The 25,506-nt window shown below is 33.4% G+C and overlaps 1 protein-coding gene and 2 pseudogenes across 1 annotated transcript; all 3 read left to right on the top strand.

The window, feature by feature from the left end:
• Positions 1–25,506, top strand: part of LOC142638850 (serine/threonine-protein kinase ZRK1-like) — an 83,747-nt pseudogene that overhangs the window by 38,392 nt on the left and 19,849 nt on the right.
• On the top strand, positions 9,380–12,309 carry LOC142640856 (uncharacterized). The gene is made up of 5 exons (XM_075815155.1): positions 9,380–9,575; positions 9,769–9,795; positions 9,916–10,038; positions 10,450–10,696; positions 11,125–12,309. The coding sequence occupies exons 1-5, from the start codon at positions 9,520–9,522 to the stop codon at positions 11,911–11,913; spliced, it is 1,242 nt and encodes a 413-aa protein (XP_075671270.1). The 5' UTR covers positions 9,380–9,519; the 3' UTR covers positions 11,914–12,309.
• Positions 16,287–23,377, top strand: LOC142638263 (kinesin-like protein KIN-14R; annotated as a pseudogene).

Here is a 25,506-nt window from a genome sequence, read left to right as displayed (position 1 = left end):
TTACATGTTCATACTTGTAGATGTTGATAAATAAGAGAGTATGTACCAACACCATGATACTGCACTTACAGTTGCCATTAGAAACACTTGGAAACCAACTTGTTGGCACACACACACTAGGTAAATGTTAAATCTTTATTGTCTGGGGGAAGGGAGAAGCAGGGCTCGAAGCATGTGAGCAAATCTGTGCAAGTAGGGCTCGAAGGAGTGGTGTTGAGAATATGATAATCGAGTGACTTCAAAGGCGTAATTACAGCCTCCACTCCATCACCGTATTTGGCTTCATCCAGATTAGTCATTCGTGTGCATAATACTAAGGATGCTTATTGAGATAGAAATTTAGTTACAGACAAGGTACGGGCAGTTATCTCCCACACTCTCTTTCTTAATTCTCCAAGGTTATTACCCTAAAAGTATAGAATGCTCTCGTTGACCCCATTGAGTTTAATATGTGATTATACCATCTATTTTGACTCTGTTTGAGCTTGAAGTTGTTTTGTTTCTTTTTTTTTTTTTTTTTTTTTTTTTTGAAAGAGATACTATTGCTGGCTTTATGAATGTGTCCCCTTCATGCTTATATATCTATTTTGTTTCAGACATGCACTTTAGACTAGGGAGGCAGGGACAATGGAGTCACAAAAATTGTCAAGTTCTGCCCTGACATGGTTGCAGCTAAGAATAGCAAGCTGGAGACTCTGTTGCATGAAGCTTGTTGTCAAGGGTATTTCAAGATCTTAGTGCTGCTATTGGATGCCAATCCTTGGGTAGCTTGTAAGCTTAACTCTGACAACCAGAGTGCATTTTATATGGCTTGCAGTCATGGGCATCTCAATGTGGTCAGGCTCCTTTTGAGTAAGGCTTGGGAGCAGGGGTTAGAAGACGATGGTTTTGTTAAAAACTGCCTTCATGTAGCTGTGACAAGAGGACACACATGACACATGTAAGTAGTAAAGTTCTATTTACTAACTTTTCCCTGCTGAGCACTTTTCCAATCAATTAGGCATGAAAATTTCTCTCTTTATCCATTCCTAAGTACAGCAGCTGGTAATTTCAGAATGAATGAAATATTCAGATGGATTACGAAGTAAATTGTAATTGCTCAGCTAAATTCTGCTTATGTATTGATAAATTAGAGTTGTTGATGGCTTGATGCAGGTATTGTTAGGAAGATTTTAGAGGTGTGCCCAAACTTTGCTCAACAGATTGACAGGAATGGTTGTTCACCATTGCACTGCTCTTGTTATAGGGGGCATGTGGAGATAACAAGAATGCTCCTAAAAGCTAGTGTAGAACAGGCTCTGGAATTCAATAATGATGGTTACACACCTTTGCACTTGACAGCGATGAATGGCAACACTGCAATTCTAAAAGAATTCATGTCAATGGCTCCAACATCTTTTCACTGTCGCACAAAGAATGGATAGATTGTTTTTCATCTAATTGTGAGATACAACCACTATGAAGCTTTCATATACTTGGTGCATGTTTACAATGATACCAATATCTTCCACTGCCCAGATCAATATGGTAACACCATCTTCCATATTGCAGTCTCTAGAGGTCACCATCAGGTGAGAAATGAAAATGAAACCTGTTATAATTGATAGTTGTGATATTACAACAGCCTGTGGTGAATTCATGTCTACATGACATATCAAAGTACTAAAGTTTTGCAGAAGAATCTCCCATCAGGTGAGAAATGAAAAAGATATCTGTTGTATAATTCATAGTTGGGAAATTAGAACAGCCTATGGTGCAGTCATGTCCAGGTGAAATATATGAAGTAATAAAATTGTGCAGATACACATTTATAATTTCGGCTGAATTACATCAAATAGACAGTGAAGCGTACCTTGTCATGTCTATGGTTTTTGTGTGTGTTTTTGTGCATGTTAGGGTATGTGAAGTATCCTACTTTCAAAATCATACCCAAATTCCGTTGTCCCAAGCCCAAGTCCTCAAGGACTGCTGAAGTCAGATAGTAACATTTCTTTAAAATGGAAAGATTTGCAATTGTGTGTTACAAAGATTAAACTTGATTGTCGATGCTTCTACTGGTGTTATTGTGTGCATGTGTATTTTTCCTAATTAGACTTTTGAAATTCCAATTTGTTACAGATTGTGGATTACTTGATCAACAAAACAGCGGTGGATATTAGTTTCCAGAACCATAGAGGACTCACAACCCTTGACATCCTCAACCAGACCAATGGAAATGTGGAACCTAGGCTTTCCTCTAGTTCTCTTTGGCTAAATTGGCTTTTTGTGTAAATGTATATATGTAAATATGTAATGGTGTATTTGTGTTGACTGTTGATTGGCTATTGTATCTTGAGTGGGGAAAATGGGGGTGGGGCCGTGGCATTGGATTGAGGTAGTGTTTGTTATCGTTTACAACACATAGTTGTTTCTTATGCTTCTTCTTTTTGGGAAGTCTTCATGCCATTTATTGTATAATTTCAGTTTTTTCAGATTATAAATAGCTTGGTTTTACAAGCCCCTACTAACAAGATACATAATTTTATAACTCTATTAGCCCTTTTTTTACCTAGCCTTACAGGGTCTTTTAAATTCAAGCCTCTTTTTTTTTTTTTTTTTTTTTTAAAGAATACTTCCATAGTAGTTCTAATTCAAATATTCTGTTCTCATTTCTCTTATGATTATGGTCTTGACTTACAATAGATCAGCTGCCTATGGAGTCTTCCTCTTTTGAGACTGTTACTTGTATCTGTAGATCAGTTGAATTTCCCACTGACTGGCTGTTTGAGGAAATCTTAAGAGTATTGAAGCCTGGTGGGACAATCCTAGTTCATAAGAATCGTCAGTCTACTGATGGAGAAACAGATAAGGTAATTAGTTTGAAGTTTTGTGATTATATGAAATTAGTTTGAAGTGATAGATTTTAATAGGATTTTCTTACAGATAACCTTTGCTCTTGAGCGCAAGTTACTGTTGGCGGGTTTCTTAGAAGTGGGAGTTTTCAAATCAACGGTTCCATCAGAAGTTCAGTCTTTTGGGGTAAGTTTTTGTCTCTAATGTTTAAAGTGGTATTATATTGTTCTCAACCCTCAATGCAACCCTTTCTAAAAATTGGAGATTTTAAGATGTGTATATATATATATCATATGGTAAGGAATTTGGCTCTGTTTCCAAAACTGATTATAACTGCCAAAGGCCATGTACTTAATTATTCTTTGAGCCGTGAAGGTGAACCTAGTATATGCAAATCTTATGGTGCTTTGATGCTTGAACTTCATTTGTCTTCCAAAGTAATTAATAGATAGTGAAATCAAAGCCTAATGAAGTTCTTCTATAATTGTTGTAGTAATTCAAGGACTGCTGTGGGATTGGATTTGGACCTTGGGGCTCTAAATTGGTGCTTGGAGAAGAACATAGGTAGAGTTGGGGCTGATGGATATTCCAGAATATCCCTCTTTCATGGCAATGGCTTGCAACCTCTTGAGGCCAAGCTAGTCAACTTTGAGCTTCAAGAACTGATAAGTAAAATTACACTGCAAGAGGGCAAAGATGGTTTTGAGATTTGTGCATTGGAATCTACTGTGCAAGTGGGATTATTTTGTGAAATCTAAATCTCTCCTTATAGCTTAATGCTATTAAAGTTGCTAAGACATGGAAGGAACTAATTTATTATTTTGTGTTTGTTTCTGTCTAGGGCACAACATAAATCAAAAAATATTTGTAGGACAAATTTGATGTTGGACATCTATCTAATAAGCATTTTCCACAAAATGGGAAGGAAATACAGGTTGTTTGTTTGTAATTGCTAAAAATTTCATCATGCTTTCGTGTTAAAAGGACTATTTAATGTAATTCTTCTTTGTTGAAAGTGCTATCATTTTTTTATGGGTAAAATTTATTAGAAAATAAGAACAGACCTTTTATATATAGGATGTATATAAAAGGCATTTTTTTTTTTATGTTGTAAACAAAAGGTTCATCTAAAGAATACAAAGTGCTATATCTTTATGTATTTCTTTTTATTTTTCTTTGAATTTTAGAATAATTAATATTTTCATGATTATTTTCATAATTAGTGAGGGTATATTTTTAACTCACACAGAAAATAAATTTTTTGCAAGGAATTTTTATTGTCCTTTGAAAATAATTTGGTGGGAACATTTTCCTCCAAAATTTTTTACATTTTAGTGATTATTTGTGAAGGTCAATCCTAGCCCTCGCAAATAATTTAGTATTAGTGATAACATTTTTTTAACCGTCACAAATAATACACTTTTTGCGAGAGATTTTTAATTGTCCCTCGCAAATAATATGGAGAGAAAATTTTCCTTCAAAATATTAGTATTTGTGACGGCTATAACACATAATTGCGACAGCTTTTTTTATTGGTCACAAATATTTCACTTTTACCAAGTATTTGCGAGGGCTTTATTTGGCCATCACAAATAATATTTTTTGAGAGGGTTTTTTGGGTCCGTCAAAAATATTTAGTCGCTAATAGGCATTTTTTTTGTAGTGTAATGTGGCATCTATAACTTTTGTTTGTTGATATAATGACATCTACAACTTGATTTTAAATGCTTTCATTTGCTTTATAAATAACAAAACTGTATACTTTATTTGTGAAGGTCAATCCTAGCCCTCGCAAATAATTTAGTATTAGTGATGGCATTTTTTTAACCGTCACAAATAATGCACTTTTTGCGAGAGATTTTTAATTGTCCCTCGCAAATAATATGGAGGGAAAATTTCCCTTCAAAATATTAGTATTTGTGACGGCTATAACACATAATTGCGACAGCTTTTTTTGTTGGTCACAAATATTTCACTTTTACCAAGTATTTGCGAGGGCTTTATTTGGCCATCACAAATAATATTTTTTGAGAGGGCTTTTTGGGTCCGTCAAAAATATTTAGTCGCTAATAGGCATTTTTTTTGTAGTGTAATGTGGCATCTATAACTTTTGTTTGTTGAGATAATGACATCTACAACTTGATTTTAAATGCTTTCATTTGCTTTATAAATAACAAAACTGTATACTTTATTAAATAACCACTCATATCGTTGTCATAAGCTTGGCCTCTAGAAGAGAATACTAAGAGATTGGCAAGTCCTTCTTCAAGGGTCATTTGCATTATGTGTACACATTGAAACTTTTTGTGAATTTTACAATTCTACCTTATATGGGTTATAAACTCAACTTCTTTTTTAATAATGAGTTCTAGTTTAACTGGCACCTTCTCCCCATGTAAGTACTAGATGGAGGGTGAGGTTGTGGATTCAAGATCTATTGGGTGTGTGTAACTTACCAATAAAAAAAAATAAAAAAAACTCAGACTTCTTTTTTGCCATTAAGACGTAATACAATTAGATATATATTGTGTACACGTTGAAACTTTTTGTGACTTGTACGATTCTACCCTATGTGGGTTATAAACTCAACTTCTTTTTTAATAATGAGCTCTAGTTTAACTGGCATCTCCTCCCCATATAAGTACTAGGTGGAGGGTGAGGTCGTGGATTCAAGATCTACTGGGTGTGTGTGTGTAACTTACCAATCAAAAAAAAAAAAAAAACTCGGATTTTTTTTTGGCCATTAAGACACTCTACAATTAGATATATACTATTTATTTGGTGTTGGAATCGGTTTTAGCATATGCAAACTATTTAGCAGTCGTGATCAACTGTAACCATTTCGTCCTATTCATAAGACTAATGAAGAAGTTAACTTCGGATACCTTTCTTGTTTAATTTGAGCTAGGAGTCTTACCTGCAGTTCTTCTTTCATTTTGAGGTCATGAGGCTTGACCTCTAATTACATTGTTTATTTTCCCTAAGGTAGACTATAAGAATTGAGTTTTAGAATCTATAGCTATTATTTATTGGCTTTTTTTTTTGGACCCTACAATGTGTTCTGGTCCATGTTACAATTTTATTTGAAATTTGGCAGAATGTACCCTATGTATTTGTCCCTTCAAAGCAAGCACTTGGTCACACCAGACCTTTCATTGCATGTTCTGTGACATCAAATCAGGAAAGCCAATTGTAACCCAAATAGATCAATTTAGTGTCTTTTTTTAGAATAACTTATCTAGCTTTTTGCTAAAAGAGTGCTAAAGTTAGTAAAGTATATTTGTACATTGAAAAAATTTGAAAAAAGCTAGAAAAAGTAAAGTTTTAATGCAAAAAGTTTGTGACAGACACGCTCTTAAGGTGCTCACTGTTCTGATCAAACTTCTCATATGCTGTCGCATTCAATTTATGTCTTCAGTCCTTTGCTTTGTTGAATAATTTATCTACCTTTTTGCTAAAAGTGTGCTAAAGTTAGTAAAGTATATTTGTATCTTGAAAAAATTTGAAAAAAGTGAGAAAAAGTAAATCTTTTTAAAACTATATATATATATATAAAAGCAAAAAGTTTGTGACAAACACGCTCTTAAGGTGCTCACTGTTCTGATCAAACTTCTCGTATGCTGTCACATTCAATTTTTATCTTGTGTCCTTTGCTTTGTTGAATTTGATTTGAAGTGTTATGGAGTAAATATTTTCAGTATGATTGGCTTCTTGGATTGTAGTGGACGCTCCTCTAGAAGCTTGGACTGATGAAGTTGTGCTACTAGTGAACTAAAATGTAATATCTTGAGTTTCGATAATTATTTTTTAATTTTTTGTGGTTACAACTTGTTTAATGTGATAAATTTATAAACTGATAAATGTAAACCCAGTTCTCAAAATTCATGCTCCACTAACAACAAATTACTTAATTCACTTTTCACAATTGAATTCTCATCCCCCCCCCCCCCCCCAAAAACAGTAAATTTGCAATAGAATTAAATCAATAAAATTATCCAAATATATGGTACAAAATGAACCAATTTAATATCAATACAATTTTGTTCCCAACATGTGGTACTTTAATAAGAAGAAATAGACAAATAAGTGGGAAACGGAGCCAACCTCAAACATTGAACTTGATGACTACACTGCCTTTTTGCAAAAATCAAAACGTGTTTGGTAGAAGAGTTTGAGTAATGTTATTTGTATTTTTTTGAAATACGTGTGAATAAAAAAATATGTGAAAATACATGTAATATTGTTTAAAAATTGAAAACATGTGTTTGAAAATGCTTACCAAACAGACCCCAACTCATTTTTTTTGTGAAAAAAAAGAAGGAAAAATCATATGCTTTGAGCTCTTGGATTAGCATACACTTACACGTAATATTCATAATTTTACGTATTGTCCATATTTTCAAGTATATTCCACTTTTTATGAATTACTAATATTTAATAATTTTAAAAAATGCTATGTCCATAATATTTTCACAATAAATTCTAAATAGTTGATTGTTATTTGTTGTTATGGCTGGACAAAAAAAAAAAATTTAATTGTAGATTCAAATTATAACTAATAACAACTTACTATATATGATTTGTTGTGAAAATGTTATAGACATAACCAAGGTTGTTGAAATTGAGATCTTACGTAAGATCGTTGAAGGTAGGTGAGATCGTAAATTATAGGATCGGATTGTGAATCGTAAGATCCTACATATTTTCATATTTAAAGCAAAAAACGCATTGATAATGACTTTGTATGTTGAATAATCACGTAAATGATAAATTCATCCATAAAAAACTAAGATTTGCATTATACCATGTAATTTGCATGTCATACATCGCTAAGTCTATATTAACTAAACAAATATATTGAAGTTTTGACATAATGTATCTAAAAAGTTCAATAAATGTTTAATTAGCAACCAAATACCAAAATATTTATCAAAACATATAGAAAATATTTTCCAAGTTCTAAGTTTCAAGTTTGAAATCCAAAATAAGTTAGCAAATGGAAACTAGCTAACAACAATATGAAATCCAAAAGCAAGATGAATACTAAGGTGAAGTGAACATTTAATTATTTCCATTCTAAAGGTTCTTATAACCACCGTCCTAAATTCCTAATCATCATCATCCATTTCATCATCTATGTAAATATTATATATTTATATACTAGCTCTAAAAGACATCAAGATACAATTTCACACTCAACTATTTAAGTTACATCACTCAACAACAATTAAAGAGCACGCTCAAAAAAATCAATCAATCAATATACAAATACAAGCATAGCTGATAAAATTATATATAAAAAATATTTTAGTAATATTAGAACACAAATTAATATATTGATCAAACAAATTTAACAACATTATAGCTTAAAAGGCAGCAAAACCAACATCAAATTCTTCATTTAGAAATGATGAAGTATTCTTTCATTTTGATTACAAGTGAACTAGAAACTAGAAAACATTTGCATAGGTTAATATAATTTTAAAAAATAAATAAAATAAAAAGTCATATCATCACCATATGAAAAAATAAAAACCCTCAAAGTTTCATCAAAACAAAAAATTATCCCATAAAAAAACAAAAAATTTATGTTTTTGGTAGGATCGGTAGGATCCCATGCAATCCTACGATTCTATACAATCCTACTCGATTCTACGTATGATCCTACCATTTTTATGACCCTAGTACGATCTTAAACGTTTTGGTGAGATGAGATTGTAGAATTGTGTGATTCTACGATTTATTTCGCGATCATGACAACCATGAACATAACACTTTTCATAACTCTAAGATTAAAAAATATATACATCAATAATACCATGTGACTTATGTGAGTGATTTTCTGCCTTCTTTTTATTATTATTTGTTTTTGTTGGGGAAAAGGAAAAGGAAAAGGAAAAGGCACATATCATATATAAAATTTAATATAAGATTCATCATTCATTCCTTCTTTATGAAAATAATTATTATTTTTTCCTATAAAAAGTATTTAGCAAAAAATAATAAGTATTACTAATGTTGAAAAAGCAATTTGGAGTTTAGCAAAAAAAAGAAAAACAAAGAACAAAGTTTTTCTCCAAATTTAGAGAGAAATCCTACAAACTCATCATATATATATATATTGAATGTGAATTTTAAAAATCTAACCGTTAGATTTCATGTTCATATTACATCTTAATGCTTACAAAATTTCAAGAAAATCAAAGATCAATTGCTATGTTATCAAATGAATGTTATAATTTTATGTTTTTGAAATTTAAAGTTGTATATAAAAAATAAGTTAATTGATCAAATAGTAAAAATATCTGATTTGAACGAAATTTGATAGGTATGTTAAGAATATAAGGAATATGAAATTTGATGATTAAATTTTTAAAATTCGCACATAAAAAAATACGAGAATTTTGAAAAGTTTTTATTTTTACTAGGAGGAAAATTTGTTAAAAAAAACTAGTGTACGGAGAGCTACGAGGTGGACTTTCCGTGTTCTTAAGTAACATCTGAAGACTGAAACATCTTTGGAACTTTACTCTGGGCCTTTGGTTGACTTCACAGTTCACACTTCTGGTCTTCCTCTTCCATACCGTGTTTCTACTTTCTTCATCTTCACACCCCCATTTGATACACAACGAATATAATAAAGTGTTAAATTCCTGCTGAGCTAAGCTACTGAGACACACTGGAGAGATGGGTTGGGGAGCTTTTCTCAAGCTTTTTGCATACTTCTTCACTCTTCTTTCTTGGTATGACTTTTGACCTCCTTCTAGGATTTTTTTTTCCTCTGTTGGGTTCATTTATTTGTTGATTGATTCGCTTTATGAATTGTTTCTTCTTCTATGTTTGGTCCATAATTTTGGTAGATATATATAACTTTACCAGTAAATTTACAATCTTTTATTGAGTTTGATGTGTTATTCACTTTCTTTTGATCTACAGGCCTTCATTCACTTTGCTTTATTCTGTGTAAGTAGCTTTCGTCCTTGCATTTCTCATAGAATGGTTATATATATGCTTATTGGGTCTACTTGGTTCTCTGTCTCTCTTTTTTTTATGTTCACTTATAATTTTAACATCATGGTACAGGTATGCTTCGTTCCTGGCAATAGAGAGTGGTTCCAGCTCCAGAAATCGGCAATGTCTCACCTATTGGGTTCTGTTTTCTTTGGTTAAAGTCTTGGAGTCTTCGTTTGTAAATCTTTTTGAATGGTAATTTTAGGCTTTGTACGTTGCAATAATTGCTTAAACTGAACATTGCACGTGCCCATGTGGTTGTTTTATGTTGCATTCGATGTGTTTAGTAGTTCTTTAAGAATATGATAACTCATAAATCTTGTTCCTTTCTCACTTCTGGGTGAATAATTTAGAACTTTTTACAGAATACATTGCTTGAGCATGTCAAAGTAGATTGATTTAGACGGAGTGTTGGCCTTGAGAAAATAATCTTTGGTCATAGTGAATCCAGTCTGGTATTGTTGACCTGTTCTCAAGCTTATGAGATTGAGCTTGACTGATCACTTGTGTCTCTGTACGTGCGTGCGTATGAAAGATACTAATTTCTCCATGTCCTTGTGCCATGTCTTAGAAGGTCCTTTGATTTAAACTTGTGTTTCATGACAGGCATCCATTCTGGTCTTATGCCAAGGGTACGGCAACTTTCTTGTTGGTGATACCTTACTTTGGTGGTGCTTCTTATGTCTACAAGCATTTTATTAGTCACTATATTTCTGAGCAGAAATGGAACGTTTTGTTCATATCTAGAAGGGACGGGTTCAGAGTGACTGAGCAGGACACCTGTTTAGATACCACTGAGGGAAACGATATAAAAAATGAACTGGAAGAAAAGGAGAAACACATCATATGTCAGGTAGGCTTCTAACCTGAATTTTGTACTGATGGTATTCCATAAAGTTTGTTTTAAGTGGAAGGCAGGTGCATTTGAGAACTACAACTTTTTTACAGTTACTAAACATCATGTGTTTAATAATTTTCAACTTATGTGTCAAATTCTGCCTTGGGTTATGCTATTTTGATGCATTACTCTAAGGCGTGAGCAAAAGGCAATGTTAAATTAGATCCCATGTCGGCAAATTAGATTTCTTTAGTTATTGACCATGACATCTGTTGGCACATTGGCTCAATCCCCACTGCAAGAATGAGCTTATGAAATGCAACGTTACCCCAATCCCTTTCTCTTTTCTTGAAGGGCTGCTTTCACAAGCTAGAAGTGAGTAATTAGCTTACTGCTAATATATTATTCAAGTTTGATTTAAAATTCTTATTTTGCTGTATCAGGGAGTACCAGATCCCAGTTATGACAGTTTAAAAAGAAATGTTACTCAGCCTACCAGTCCAAAGAAAGTTCAGAAGGAGTGGAGCTGCGCCCTTTGTTTGGTAAGCACTTCTAGTGAAGAATCTTTGAAGGAACACCTCCTAGGGAAGAAGCACAAGGCTAAGCAAGCAGAAGTGAAAAAGTTCCCAATGAAGAGTGCAAGCAAGTCTTCTACCACACTGAAGAAAAACAGTGAGACAGTTTTTTTCCAGAAGCTCAACCGAATACTGATGCTTAAATCAATTAGACTGTGTAGATGGAAAAAGCCAAAGTTTGGATGCACAAAATTAAATACTGATGGATCTGTAGATCGTGAAAATGCTGGCTTTGGAGGATTACTTAGAGATTACAAGGGTGACCCAATATGTGCCTTTGTCTCTAAGGCACCTGGAGATGATATCTTCTTTGTTGAACTATGGGCTATATGGAGAGGCCTTGTTCTTGCTGCAAATATAGGCATTAAAGTGATATGGGTTGAGTCTGATTCAATGAGTGCTGTGAAAACCATTAATAGAGAGCAGCCTTTTAGTCCAAAGGTTGCTATATGCTTGAAGCATATATGGAAGCTTCTAAGAAAGTTTAAGAAGTATAAAGTTTCTCATTCTTGGCGTGAGACTAATAGAGCAGCTGATCATCTTGCAAAGATGGCTGTTTTGGGAAGTGATGTGGTTTTATGGCCGGCTGATTTTCCAAGGAGCCTTTGCGACATCATTAACGATGATGCACAAGGAAAGATTTACTACAGAATGTGACTTCTTTGTCTAGTCTGAGACTACCATCCAATTAACAACTCCCTCCCCAACTCATCCAAAAAAAGAGAGAACAGGATGGCTTTCCTTTGATAAAGGCAAAAACTTGGGTATCCAATCCAGTATTAGAGGCGAGGCTGATTGGAAGTTGTCTGATGGTAAGGTAGTTTGTGCACAATACGTGCCTTTTGGACACAATGAATTGCGACATGGATGAAAGCAGAGTGTAAAAATTCTGTGGTCTTATCAAGTAAAAAATGCCGGACTGCATTTTGCTTCAGACAAATGTACATTGCAATTTGTAAATGGATGGTAGCATTTTGTTTTGAAATGGAAAATGATGAGTTTTCCTTTTAGTTTGTATTGACTTTTGAAGTCAGAATGTCAGTTTCTATGGTACATTGGAGAGAGAGGGAGAGAGTTATATTTTAAACCTAGTTAAGGGTAAAGCTTTAGCGTGTTTAGAATGTCCTACGGACTACCCAAACCCCTGCCCTCCCTTCAACCCCCTAGGTAGTACCTAGGTAAGTGCCAATAGACCATCTCTGTGGTCTGTGTACAATTCCTTAGGTTTAGTGCATTAGATAACATTGTTCATTTCATTGGGTAGTGCAACAATTTGTTTGTATTTAAATGGATAACCTAATGTATTTGTTTGATCAATGCAACAATTTGTTTGGAAATGAACCTAAGTTTTGCTCTTTGCTTGAACTTTGACTGTATTTAGGGGTGGCAAAATTTGACACGACCCGCGAACCCGACATGACACAACACGAAATTAGCAGGTTATGGGATGAGGCTTAACGGGTTCGTGTCATATTCGGGTTGACACGGCTAACCCGTTTAATAAATGGGTTGGGTTAGTGTTGAACACATGGAACCCGTTTGACCCGTCTGACCCGTTTAATTAAATGATATTTTACCAATATACCCTTCAAACTCTAGGTATATGAACTTATTAGTTGTTGTGATTTATATTCTTTGACATATTGTGATTGATTATTTGTGATATTGGGATATGCTTTAATTTTGAATGATTATTTGTGATGCAGTTACTCGTTAGTTCTGAATTTTATATTAAAAATATTTATTTGTTTGTTTTTTCATTAATTTTTATTTTTCATTTTGATAAAATCTGATAAACAGGTCGACACGACTGACCCGTTTAATAAATGGGTCGTGTTAGGGTTGAGGAATCTTGACCCATTTAATAAACATGTCGGGTTAGTGTTGACCTATGTAGTCGAATACTCATGACTTGACACGACACGAACCCGACACGCGAACACGAATTGCCACCCCTAACTGTATTTACTCTAGTTATTGACTTATGTGTGTAAGTGTGTAAAGTATTTGGATGTGTATTTCTTTTCACATATTTTACTTCAAAAATAATTTGTACTTAAAAAGTGGTATTAAAACACATTGGTGTGCATTGAATTTAATTGTTTTTGGAAAAAGATAACATTGTTCATGTTTCATTGGTCGATACAACAATTTGTTTGGATTTAAATAGATAACTTGATGTGCTATAGGCAATGAACCTAAGTTTTGCCCTTTGTTTTAACTTTGTGCCTATTTTTTTCCCCTTAAGAAAAACAAAACTAACTTCTTTGAAAATAAGTTATCTTTTAGTTTTTTGTTACACCTGTAACATAAAAGTTATCAAAACTATATCTTTCAATAGATACTATGCTAAAAAAGCTATTGAAAACTATATATTTCGAAATAGACACTTGTTTGTATTTACATGAGTTATGACTTACTAGTCGCAGACCCGCGTGTTGCACGTAATAATTTTTAGATAAAATACTATTTTACTCCCTAGGCTTTATAAAGAGAAAAAAAAAAAAGTTTTATCATATTTTTCATAATCTTGTCTATAACATTTTTTACCATTATCATATATTTATTGGTTGATGATTTGTATAAAATAGACATTAAATAAGAGGTAGAACTATTCAATAAATTTTTTTAAGTCATGGTGTATGAAGATTATGATTTTATATATGAATATATATATATATATATATATATATATATATAATTTCCCTAGTTAGAATTTGATTAGTTATAAGTTATTATTTTGTATTATCATATTTAATTGTTGATTTTATTGCACTATAAAGTTTTTAATGTCCTCTGTATAGCCATCTCTTTTTTATTTCTTACTCCTCTTTACCACCTTTTTATTTTCCAAATAATAGTTATTAATTGACGTTTGATTTCATTTCTTTTTATCTTCCTTCATTTATTCTTTATTACTTTGTATGTTCCCTTGCTAGTTGTAAATTTTATGGTTATCAATAAGAAATAGATATCATGGATGGCTTAAATAGTTATAGATGTAGTTACGTTAGAGGTATGTCAAAGGGTTTTTTTTTTCTTTTTCCCTTTTGAATTTTCAAGGAAATATGAAAGACATTTCTCTAGTTTGGTCTCAATCAATTAAGATATCTATAATATATTAACGGAAGTAATAATGAGCCTTAAATTTTTTTAATGCATGAAGTGGTTAGGTTAGTGGTATGTCAAAGGTTTTATAAAAAAATTTAAAAAATAATTCCAAGGAAATGTAAAAGGCCTTTTAAAAAAAAATAAAATTGTGACTTTTTGAATTGTACAAATATGATTGTTTTAATCACCTTGTTCATAGATTTCATTATTAAGTTATAAACATCTAAATTAAAGTAGAAGAATATGTAAGTGCAAAAGTATATGTAAAATTACAACTGCACAAGATAAATATGAATGGATATATATTTTTTATTATTATTCATGAATTATTATTTCATTGTTTACTTATAAACATCTAAATTAAAATTTTATTTTGGAAAAAAATCTAAATTAAAATAGATGAATGTGTAAAAAAATTTTAGTAGATTGTAATATAAAAAAAAAAAATTCTCAATATTTTATGTAACTTTTCCCATAAGATCAATATTGTTAGCATCCTTTAAAGATGATACATAATATTTCTGAGAAGAAGAAGAAGAAGAAGAAGAAATAGAGACTATGCTTACACATAATATAAAATTATTAAGTTTGCATGATTTAAATAAAAAAAATGATATATTATAGTTCATATTTTTTTAGACTTAATTCAAAAAGTTCATTCTCAATTGCCTTTTTAAGTCTACAAATTGCTCAATCTATGGGCCTAGTCACATTCAAAGGGTGCTATCTAAATTATAAATTATATGACCCTTTACCACACAAATATATTGATTCCCCCAACGTATGGTAAAGGAAGGCAAGTTTGTGTCTAGCCATTTTCTTGATTTGTGCCGCATAATTTAACAGTATGGAGGATGTGACTTGATTTAAATGTTGAATAAAATAAGATAAGAGGAAAAATATTAAAAATAAACTATATAGAAATAAACATCAAATTATCCAAGTCATTCTAAGTAATATAATAACATTATATTATTATATACTATATGCATAAAGCAGTAGGATAATATTTAATCAAAGAAAATATAAAAGATAACAACTTAAAACACACACAAAAATTGCATCAACCCAAAGTAGAATTCAAATTAACATAAAAATTCGTCAACCTAAAGAATTGACGCAATGAAAATAATAAAAAAATCAAACAAAAAATGAAAAAATTGAGAGAGAGAGAGAGAGAGAGAGAGAGAGAGAGAGAGAGAAGTAACCATTTTTGTGTGAGAAAAGTACCATGCATAAAATGAAAAGGAAAGTGTCAAATTTATAGTAAGATGTTGAGAATAAGAAAGGTCAAAATAAAGGAAGACAAAAAGTTAGAGAAAGAATGATATTAAGGTAGAAAGTAGTGGGGAGATGAAGAGGTAAAAGGGAGGGAGGGAGAGTTTTGGAAAATTAATAATAAAAATAATGTTTAAAAGATATTTTAATTTTTAAATAATGAATTTTTTAAGTCACCTTAAATCAGAAAATGCCCTTAAAAATATCAGGCTCAAGGCATTTCAATTCTTCGTTGGATGGCTTGCAAATAATTCTTCTGAAAATGCTGAATTTAATAAAAGAACAGTCCTGAACTGGAAGGACAATGAAGGAAACTTTGTGTTGCACATTTTAGTATCAACAAATCAAACTCAGATAAACTCTTTTCATTAACATGTACTAAGTATTAACAAAATATGAATGAAAAGGGAAAAAAAAAAAAACATAAAATAACCAACCATGAATAGTCTAGATAACCATTTTATTTTTTGAACCAAAACTCAGTAATTTTTTTTTTCTTTTCAAAATTTAAAATATTTTATACCAAAATATATTATTTAAAAATGTTTAAAATTTTAGGGAGTGATGGTCTCCTTTGGTCTATGTACAGATATGTCACTGGCATAATATATACTATGCAAATATTTTAATTCCCCCAATGTATGGTAAAGGAAGTCAAGTTTGTGTTTAACCATTTTTTTTATTTGTGGCTGTTGATATGGCTCAATGTGAGCGTAGCAACATTAAATACTACGTTTCAGCTTTTAGTAATATATATATATATATATAGATGAGTGTAATTGCCCGTTTGGATCCAACTTAATTCACGGCTGCGTTTTACCTTGCGCGTTTTCTCTCTTTTTTTCTTTTTTTTTTTGGTTCAACCGCATATTGTTGACTTTTCAACAGTGAACAGTGCATCTGTTCATGGGTCCCACAAACTTCACTTTTTAGCCACTTTTCATTAAAAATAGGTCTCACGTCACTATTTACACATTTTAAAATTATTTTGCTACAGTGTTTTCAGTTTTCAGTTTCAGCAAAATAAGTTCTATCCAAACGGACCCTAAGTGTGTAACATGTTTGGATGAGATTATTTATGTTCACCTATTTTACTTAATTTGTACTTAAAAAAAGCGGCACTTTAAAAGAATTGGATATAAATTAGAGCTAACTTATTAATTAATGTTTTTATTAGAGATCAAGGTAAGGTGCAAACTTATAAATGTGTTCTTTTTTTTTTTTTAAATCTTTATAGAACTTAGTAATGTGATTGAAGTCATTGAACATAGAAGGTAAAGGTATATAAAAATAGACTGTTCCTAAAGCATTTGGCATGAAAATGAAGACAAGGCATAAAGAATAATTGTCATCAGCTCCGATTCCAACATCATTGGCAAATAGCAATGACAGTGTCCAAAAAAGTATAAACTTTAAAAAAAGAAAAGAAAAAAGTGAACCTATTAGGACGTGGCCCACATATCTTGTTATTAATCTTCCCTAATTGTTTGGAAATTGGGATGGGACCTACAAAAGAAGTCTCCTCTTTATTACTGAATGAAAAATCATTCAAAATATGCTAATAAAGATGCACATGCTTTGGTCGTATGGAATTAATTATTTTAATTGCAAAATGATTTTTTTTTAATCTTGATTATGATATTTATGGGATAAATCAAGAATCATAATAACCGTAATCATTCTCTATTCAATAATATATATTTATATATATATATATATATATATATTTATATATATGTATGTATATATTGTAATCTAAACATTATGTATAACTTTAAATTTGTAAAAAAAAAAATTAATGAAATTGGGTATCTTTTTTTTGGAGAAAAATATGAAACAGATCTTGATTCTTCTCTATGGCAGCTATATATATAATATATCCAAATAATCCATTTGCAAAAATTAAAATAACTTCGGCTAAACATTGTGTCAAAGTATTTTTTTTAATTAAAAAAAAAACAGAAAATAAAAAGTAATTAAAATCATCTAACTTTAATTTTTATTTGAGTGAGGTTTAGGTTCAATACATCCAATGTACTGAATCTGTTAAAATAGTGACACATATCTAAAAGTGAACGCATAACTAGACACTGACCCAATCCTCACCATTTTTATTTAACCGTACATTTCATTGACACCACAGGGAAAACCCAACGGTCAAGTAAGAAAAGGCAAGTAAACTCAAATGAAAAGTTTGTCAGCAGATTAGTGTTTTTTCCCTCAGCTTTTTTCTATCTTTTACTTACCTATCAATTCTGAGAAACATTTGGTGAAAATTATAGGTTCTATCCAAACTTGATATCTATTCCATTGTTGGAGCAAACAAAGCATTGCAGTTGGCAGATGTTAGAGTTTCTGTGGGAGAGGAGGGGACAATCATAATTAGGTTTGAGGGAGTTAATGGAAACCCAATGGTTAGTGGGCTTTGCATAAAGAGGGCAGCAAGATTACCCGGTATCTTCACTTTTCTTCAAGTTTAACTTGCTATATCAAACCTATGTGAACAATAGTTAGTTTTGATACTAATGTCTTATCTTATGACCTGACTAAAGCATCCCAGGTTAAACAAGGACACGTCATATGTAACAATTGTGATGCTGAGATAGAAATTTCATCAGCTCAGGTTAGATCCTGCTTTCCATAAAAACTTCGACATTGGAGCTTTTGACTTCTTATTTACATAGACTTGGAATTTGATGCGGCAGAATAAGTATCTGAGGATGATGGCTACTGTCAAGTATGAAAAGAAGATAGAGGAGCTGAAGAAGGACCCAGTGCCAGCTCAAGACAGATGAATGTCATGAGGCATGGATGTCATTAACAGCTGCAAGCGAGCAGCTTGAGAAGGTTAGGATGGAACTTGACAACAAGTTCCTTCAGAATCTTTATTTAGGTAAGGAAATATCCTATATATTTATTGAGGCATTATATCATATGGACAAAAGAAATCCTTTAGAGTGAATAATTACTTACATTACATACATCATCTTTGTGGATGTTTGCTGAGTAGTGGACTGCTTGTTTGGTCCAATTTATGGTGATTTGAAGATTAAAATTCTAATTATGGATAATCGTTTTTCAGATCAAGCTATGGAAAAGCAAGCAGCAGATTTGAGGGATATTTGTAGCAAATACGAACGTGATAAGAGGCTGTGGACTGCAGTTTTGGACAATTTAGAAAAGAAAGTTGAGGTAAATACCTGGTTTCCAAGGTTAGACTTGTTAATGTAAGTTTTGATACTTATAATTGTAATATTTATTGATATACTCCAGGCCATGAAAAAGGAGCATTGTCAGCTATCTCATGAAGCACACCAGTGTTCTGATTCTATTCCTGAATTGAACAAGATGGTGTTAGCAGTTCAAGCAATGGGTCAATTTTCATCAACACTTAAATGTAATTGCTGTTTAACTTCATGTATTGTAACATTCTATCCAAATTGCAGTTGCGCAGTGTGATGATCTTAAATTGAAGTTCAGTGAGGAGCAGGCAAAAAGAAAGATGCTTTATAACCAAATTCAGGAAGCAAAGGGCATAATCTTTTCTTGTGATGCCTAAAAGTATAATATTCTTTTTAGATCTTTGACCTGTGAATGAACCAACTCATGCTTTTACTGTGTACATTACAGGGAACATCAGGGTGTTTTGTAGGTGTCGGCCTTTGAGGAAGGAGGAGATATCAGCTGGGTATCCAATGGTTACAGATTTTGATGCAGCTAAAGATGGAGAACTTGGGGTATTTGCAGGTGGATCAACAAAGAAGATCTTCAAGTTTGATCGGGTTTATACACTGAAGGATGATCAAGGTATTCGTGGATCAGTAGGATATCTCTGAACTTGTGAGAACATCTCAGATTTTACCAAAATTTTCATGGAATTTACTTAACCTGGATATATGGTCAATGTACCATCAGTTTCTGGTAAAATTTGAGATGAAAATTTGAACTGTCAACATCAGCCTTTTCTTTGGTTTTCAGTCTAATATGCCAATCATTCCACTCCCAATTTCTGTTTTTCATTCTCTTTTCGCTTTCTTTGTCCAGCCATGAGTTGTTGTTGAAAAGTTTTTATCATTGTTCCAGACTTAATGAATGTTCTTTATTGAAAATTCAAGATCTGGATGGAATTGTTTCTGATTCCACAAGATGTCTGGACAATGATTTGTCTGAGGATATTGAACATGTGATATAATTTAGTTGTGAAAGTACCTGCTGCTCTGGACTCAAAAAGTATTCTCTTTCTGTAACAGTTGATGTATTTGCGGATGCTTCAACAATGGTAGTTTCGGTGTTGGATGGCTACAATGTATGCATATTTGCATACGGGCAAACAGGGACAGGGAAAAATTTCACAATGGAAGGCTCAGAGCAGAACCGAGGAGTCAATTATAGAACCTTAAAGCAGTTGTTCAAAATTGCTGAGGAAAGAAAAGATACTTTCACATACGGTATATCTGTCATTGTCCTTGAAGTCTACAATGAGCAAATCAGGGACTTGCTTGCCACTTCTCCAACATCAAAGAAGTAAGTATTTTATCCCATGCATTGAATATGGGATATATCTTTTCCTAACCCAAAAATATGGCTAACTTATCTAGTAGTTAATTGGTTATGTCCTTCTGTATTGACCACCCATTGCAATTTCAACTTGCTTTGTACATCAGGTTTGAGATAAGGCAAGCTTTTGAAGGGGTTCATCATGTACCAGGAATTGTTGAAGCGAAAGTTGAGAACATTAAGGAGGTCTGAAGTGTTCTGCGGGCAGGAAGCAATGCAAGAGCTGTAGGGTCAAACAATGTGAATGAGCACAGTAGCTGATCGCATTGGTAAGTATTAACTTGAACATATTTTGCATGATGTTTAAATTCAAAATGATCTTTGCTGAAAGTGGGTGTGCATATCAGTAGCCATTAAAATATTGTGTTTTAGCTTGCAATATATCACTGTTCATTTTGTCTTTTCTAGCATGCTGTGCATAATGGTAAGCACAAAGAATTTGATGAATGGCGAGTGCACCAAGAGCAAGCTATGGCTTGTGGACTTATCTGGCAGTGAGAGACTAGCAAAAACTGAGGTGCAAGGGGATCGTCTCAAGGAAGCTCAAAACATCAATAGATCTCTTTCAGCTCTTGGGGATGTGATTTCTGCTCTAGCATCCAAAAACTGCCACATTCCATTCAGGTTTACTTCTAATCTTTCTTTATTCAGACTTCTTTTGCTTATATTCATTCCCTAATTTATGCATTGGGATTCTGCAGGAACTCTAAACTCACACATTTACTTGAAGACTCCTTAGGTGAGCATTTAGAAACCATTGTTATATCAGTAAAAGGAAGCTTTCAGACCCAGATGGGAACGAAGCTATTTTGGTTTATTTTGCTTCTAAGTGCGTAGGAAATGAGTATCCTTTCTTGAATAGTTTCATCACAAAGGGTGGAGTTGTTTGGATAATAAGTCACATACCTGTTCTATTGATGGTTACGTTTCATGATCTCCTCTTCAATTAGAAAAGTGCCATCAGGAAGTATAAGTGTAAAACCATCTTTATTTGTTTATGTGCTGCAGGGGGTGATTCCAAGACTTTGATGTTTGTGCAAATCAGCCCTTCCGAGCAGGACTTAGGTGAGACTCTAAGTTCATTAAATTTTGCGACTTGGGTTTGTGGGGTGGAGTTGGGTCCTGCAAGGAAGCAAATTGATATGGGTGAGCTTCAAAAGCTGAAAATGATGGTAAGCTCGAGGATAATCAATTTGAGTATTAGGTTCATTAATATTTTGCTATCAGTGCACATGCACATCTGGCAAACTGCTTATATTTTTATAAATGGAATGAGCCAATACTCAGTTTCCTTTTTTCTTTTTTTCCCTTTTTCCCCCGATTCTTTTGAAGCTTGACAAAGCCAAGCAAGAATTGAGATCCAAAGAAGAGGCTTTGAAGAAATTAGAAGAGAACTTGCACAATTCAGAAGGTAAGGCCAAAGGCAAGGATCAGCTTTGCAGAAGTCAACAAGAGATGGTCAGTGAACTTGAAGGGCAACTTGCATCAAAGACACAGTTTTGCAGACAGCTGGAGAAGCAATTGTTAGAACTTGCAGACGGAATGAAGGAAAAGGAAGAAATTTGCTTAAATCTTCAGCAGAAGGTTGCCTGGCAGATAATTTATTTACTTTCCTTTTGTCATACGCAACCAACAATATGTCATCTGACATCTGGCTTGTATTCTGCCAAAGGTGAAGGAGCTTGAGAACAAGCTGAAAGAGCAGGAGCATACAAAGCCTTTGACTCTTCAACACAAGGTGCGTGCAATTTGGAGCTATCTCCCTTATTAAATTTCAGTCCCATTGTCCTTCATATATGCATAGATATCTTGGATTCACTAGGATCTCCGGATTCTCCGCAAATACCATATGCTTATTTGAAGTTCTTCACATGATACTATGGTCCATAAGATGTTGTGTATCATGGCAAGGCAATTTTTGCCATCATATATGCCAGAAAATAAACTCGCTTGGTGATGTGAAATCTTACTTCTGACAAGATGGCAGGGGGCGCTTTCAACTTGGCAAACTGTTAGTTGAGCAGCATTCATATTCCTGCTTTATAATCAAAGTGTAAATCAGTTGCTTTCTTTATGCTTCACAGGTCAAGGAGCTTGAGAACATGTTGAAAGATAGAACACAACAATTTGAGCATCATTCTGCAATGTTACAACAACAGGTTATCTTGTTTAACAAAATTGTTAAATTATTCTTGCCTTTCCTCCATTATCACTAAGCAGACAACCCCTCCCTCTCGTTTTCTTGGAGCTCACCTAGATTGATTCTAATAGTAATGAAAGCTCTATTTTATCTTTGTTGTGCTGTTAGTTTTTGTCTATTTCTTTCTTCAAACCTATGTGTCAATATTCTAAGATCCATTTCCACACACAATAGACTCAATCTTACATACTACAAAAGTAAATGCTCTTTTTTTTTTTTTTTGCTGTTCTAGGTCAATGAACTTGAAAACAAGCTGACAACAGAAGGACCCAACCAAGGATTTCAAATGCTTCAACAAAAGGTTCTTTTAAGTGTTAGCATTTGATCATTTTATGATGTGCATGAACAAAATGTTGTTTTGCAAATTGTATACACTTCAGGGAGCCTGCAATTGCTCATCTTTTCTCCCTACATATTAATGACAGATCAAAGAGCTTGAAGGACAGTTGAAACTGCAAGAACAACAAGAGTCTGTGCTACCAGTATGTTGTGCAGAAAATTTAGGAGTCACCCCTAATCAAACAAAAACCAGGATAAGAGTGCGAGTTCTACAAGAAATGGATCCCCAAAGTACGAGGAACTTAAACTCTATGAACCAAACAATTAACCAAGAGTCTGTCTTGCTCAAAGGCACTGATTCTCTACACAAGATAAGGAGAAGGGGAGAACTCCAAAGCACAGGGACAGAGAACAATATCTTATTGTCAACTCATGTGCTTAATAAGAGGATAATATCTACTGAATCAAAAAATGCAAGGCCTATTGATCAGTCCAGAGCATTGGCAAGGCTTACTAGAAGTACAAAATTGGCGGCTACTTCTCATAGAATATTATCTAGCAATAAACTTAATAAAGATCAGGTGCAAGGGAATAAGGAGAGTAACAAGTCAAAGATTTGGTTAAGATAGAAGCAAGTGCACTTTCATCATGTTGCACTTCAATCTTTATTAAGTTCTTGTATTCTTTTCTGCCACTCTTCATGATTTTCTTTTTTGGTCTGCATGTGAATATCTGAGAATATAGAATGTGAAATGTTTGATACCGGTATCGATGATTACGTTACAACCTTTTACCCTTTTTCTGTGTTTCATCATGTCAAGCATATTCAATTGAGAAAATAGACCATGTTTACAATGAGAATATTCATATAGATAATTGATGCTAAGGTTTTCAGGAAGCAGAATTGTTCTGGATCATATATGAATACCGTTCAGATTTTGTGCAATACAGCCTTAGATAGTGCAACATTTCCAGGCCTATGCGACAAGCATTATGTACATGCAAACAGTAAAAGCAAACCAAGTGGCCAAGTTTGAGCTCAAGAGTGTCCGCTTTAATAAAAGTTGAGGTTTAGAAGTTGTAGATGTGAGGGATACCCTCCCTTCTAAGTTTATGAATAAATAAATAAAAAATCCTTGCCATATTATAAAACATTAAATTTATTAGGATAATTCTACTCAAGATGAAACTCTATTATCAAAATTTCAATAGTTTAAATTACTATTTTGTTTAAAATTATTTTATTAAAATATTGAAAAATTAAATAAAATCATTTTATTTATTTTATTCACTTACCATAGTTTTTAGTTTGGATTAAAAAATAATTATAAAAAGGTCCAAAACTTATATGACAGTTGTCAAATAAAAATTTCCTTACCAACCACTTTGCCAACGCTATACCACTGAGGAACAAGATTTGATCGCAAAGTTCAATTCTCGTTCACAACCCCAAACAAATTATTTCTTGCCTCCAAGTATTAGGGATCCCATTACCAGCCCAAGACATGCTCATTTAGCTAACATTGAGATATTCGTGCAAATTGGTATAGTCCAGGTAAACATGAAATAATAATAATTAATGATAATGCCAATAGCTAAAAGTATAGTATAGAAAAAGAACTGAAAAAGAAATCCAGATACAATTTCTAAGGTGCAGTATATTAAGTTTTCCATTAAATTTTAACATATGATTGCATTGACTAATAAAGTACAAACAATGTTATTTTTTCCGAGAACAATTTAATACGACATAACCATATGTGAATATTTAATTGGAGAACCTAATATACTACAGTTATGGAAATGTACCTAAGTTTTAACCTCTCTGTTGAAGAATAACTCTTGTGCCATTCGCTCTCTGTTAAAGAGTAACTCTTGTGCCATTCATATTGCTAGCACAGGAACTCTTTCAGTTGCTTCAAATTGGAAGCAAATATTGGAAAGCTTGGGCAATTCCTGTCTGATGATGCCTAAGAGATCACCAGTAAGCTGCTAGTACTCCACCGATTTGAAGCAACACCTGCGAAGAAAAAAGTAGGTGATCGACAGAGAGCACCGGTGTGGTGCCGGCCAAAGACCCTCCGACGATCAAGTTAGAATCTTTAAACAACCCTAGAGTGCCAGAGTTGAGGTAATTGAGCGTACCTTTGGGTCATGAGGGTCTTGGGGTATATATAGTGGTGTGTGGCCGAAATATGCGCCTTGGTGAAGAAGCACTTTCCTTTTTAAGAGAGTAATTCGCGGATCTTTGCCTATTGTATTGAGCCCTTTCCTTATAGGAATCTTATTAACTAAGTCGAACGCGTAGCGCAAGAACTTTCCTTATGTTCACATAAGGAAAGGTCAAGATAGGCTAAAAATGAAAGTTGGGTTATTCCTTCAGCCTTCACCCCGCCAAGGTCGTCGCCCCACGTGTAACTCCTATACCGTCGTCGCCTTACGTACGCCAACGTGGTCCGTCGGCCCAAGGACATCGCCCAAAGACCTTACAGCCAAGGTCGTCACCCCTGACTCGTCCACGTGATCCGTCGGCTTAATGTTGCCGTAAGGGGTATGGCCATGAATGCTAAAGGGGTGTCAATGACGGTAGTCGACGGATAGCGTATTGCCGCCGAGCCTTCTTAACGTGCATTCGCATGTAACAAGTGGACTTCCGTCGGCTTCTTAATGTGCCGTCACCTTGTAATAACGTCACTATCAGCTGCCCCCACTTCCATTATCCCGTCAGCGCGGCGACGGGTCATGGAGTTGGTGTTACGGGGAAATGGTGTTTGCATGGTGATTTGTGCCATGTTCATTAAATGGTGGGACACATGTCATAAGCA

The sequence above is a fragment of the Castanea sativa genome, chromosome 6 (assembly GCF_040712315.1).
Source record: "Castanea sativa cultivar Marrone di Chiusa Pesio chromosome 6, ASM4071231v1".
Lineage (NCBI taxonomy): Eukaryota > Viridiplantae > Streptophyta > Magnoliopsida > Fagales > Fagaceae > Castanea > Castanea sativa.
Note: the sequence above shows the minus strand (reverse complement) of the source record. Positions and strands in the feature narration are given on the sequence as shown.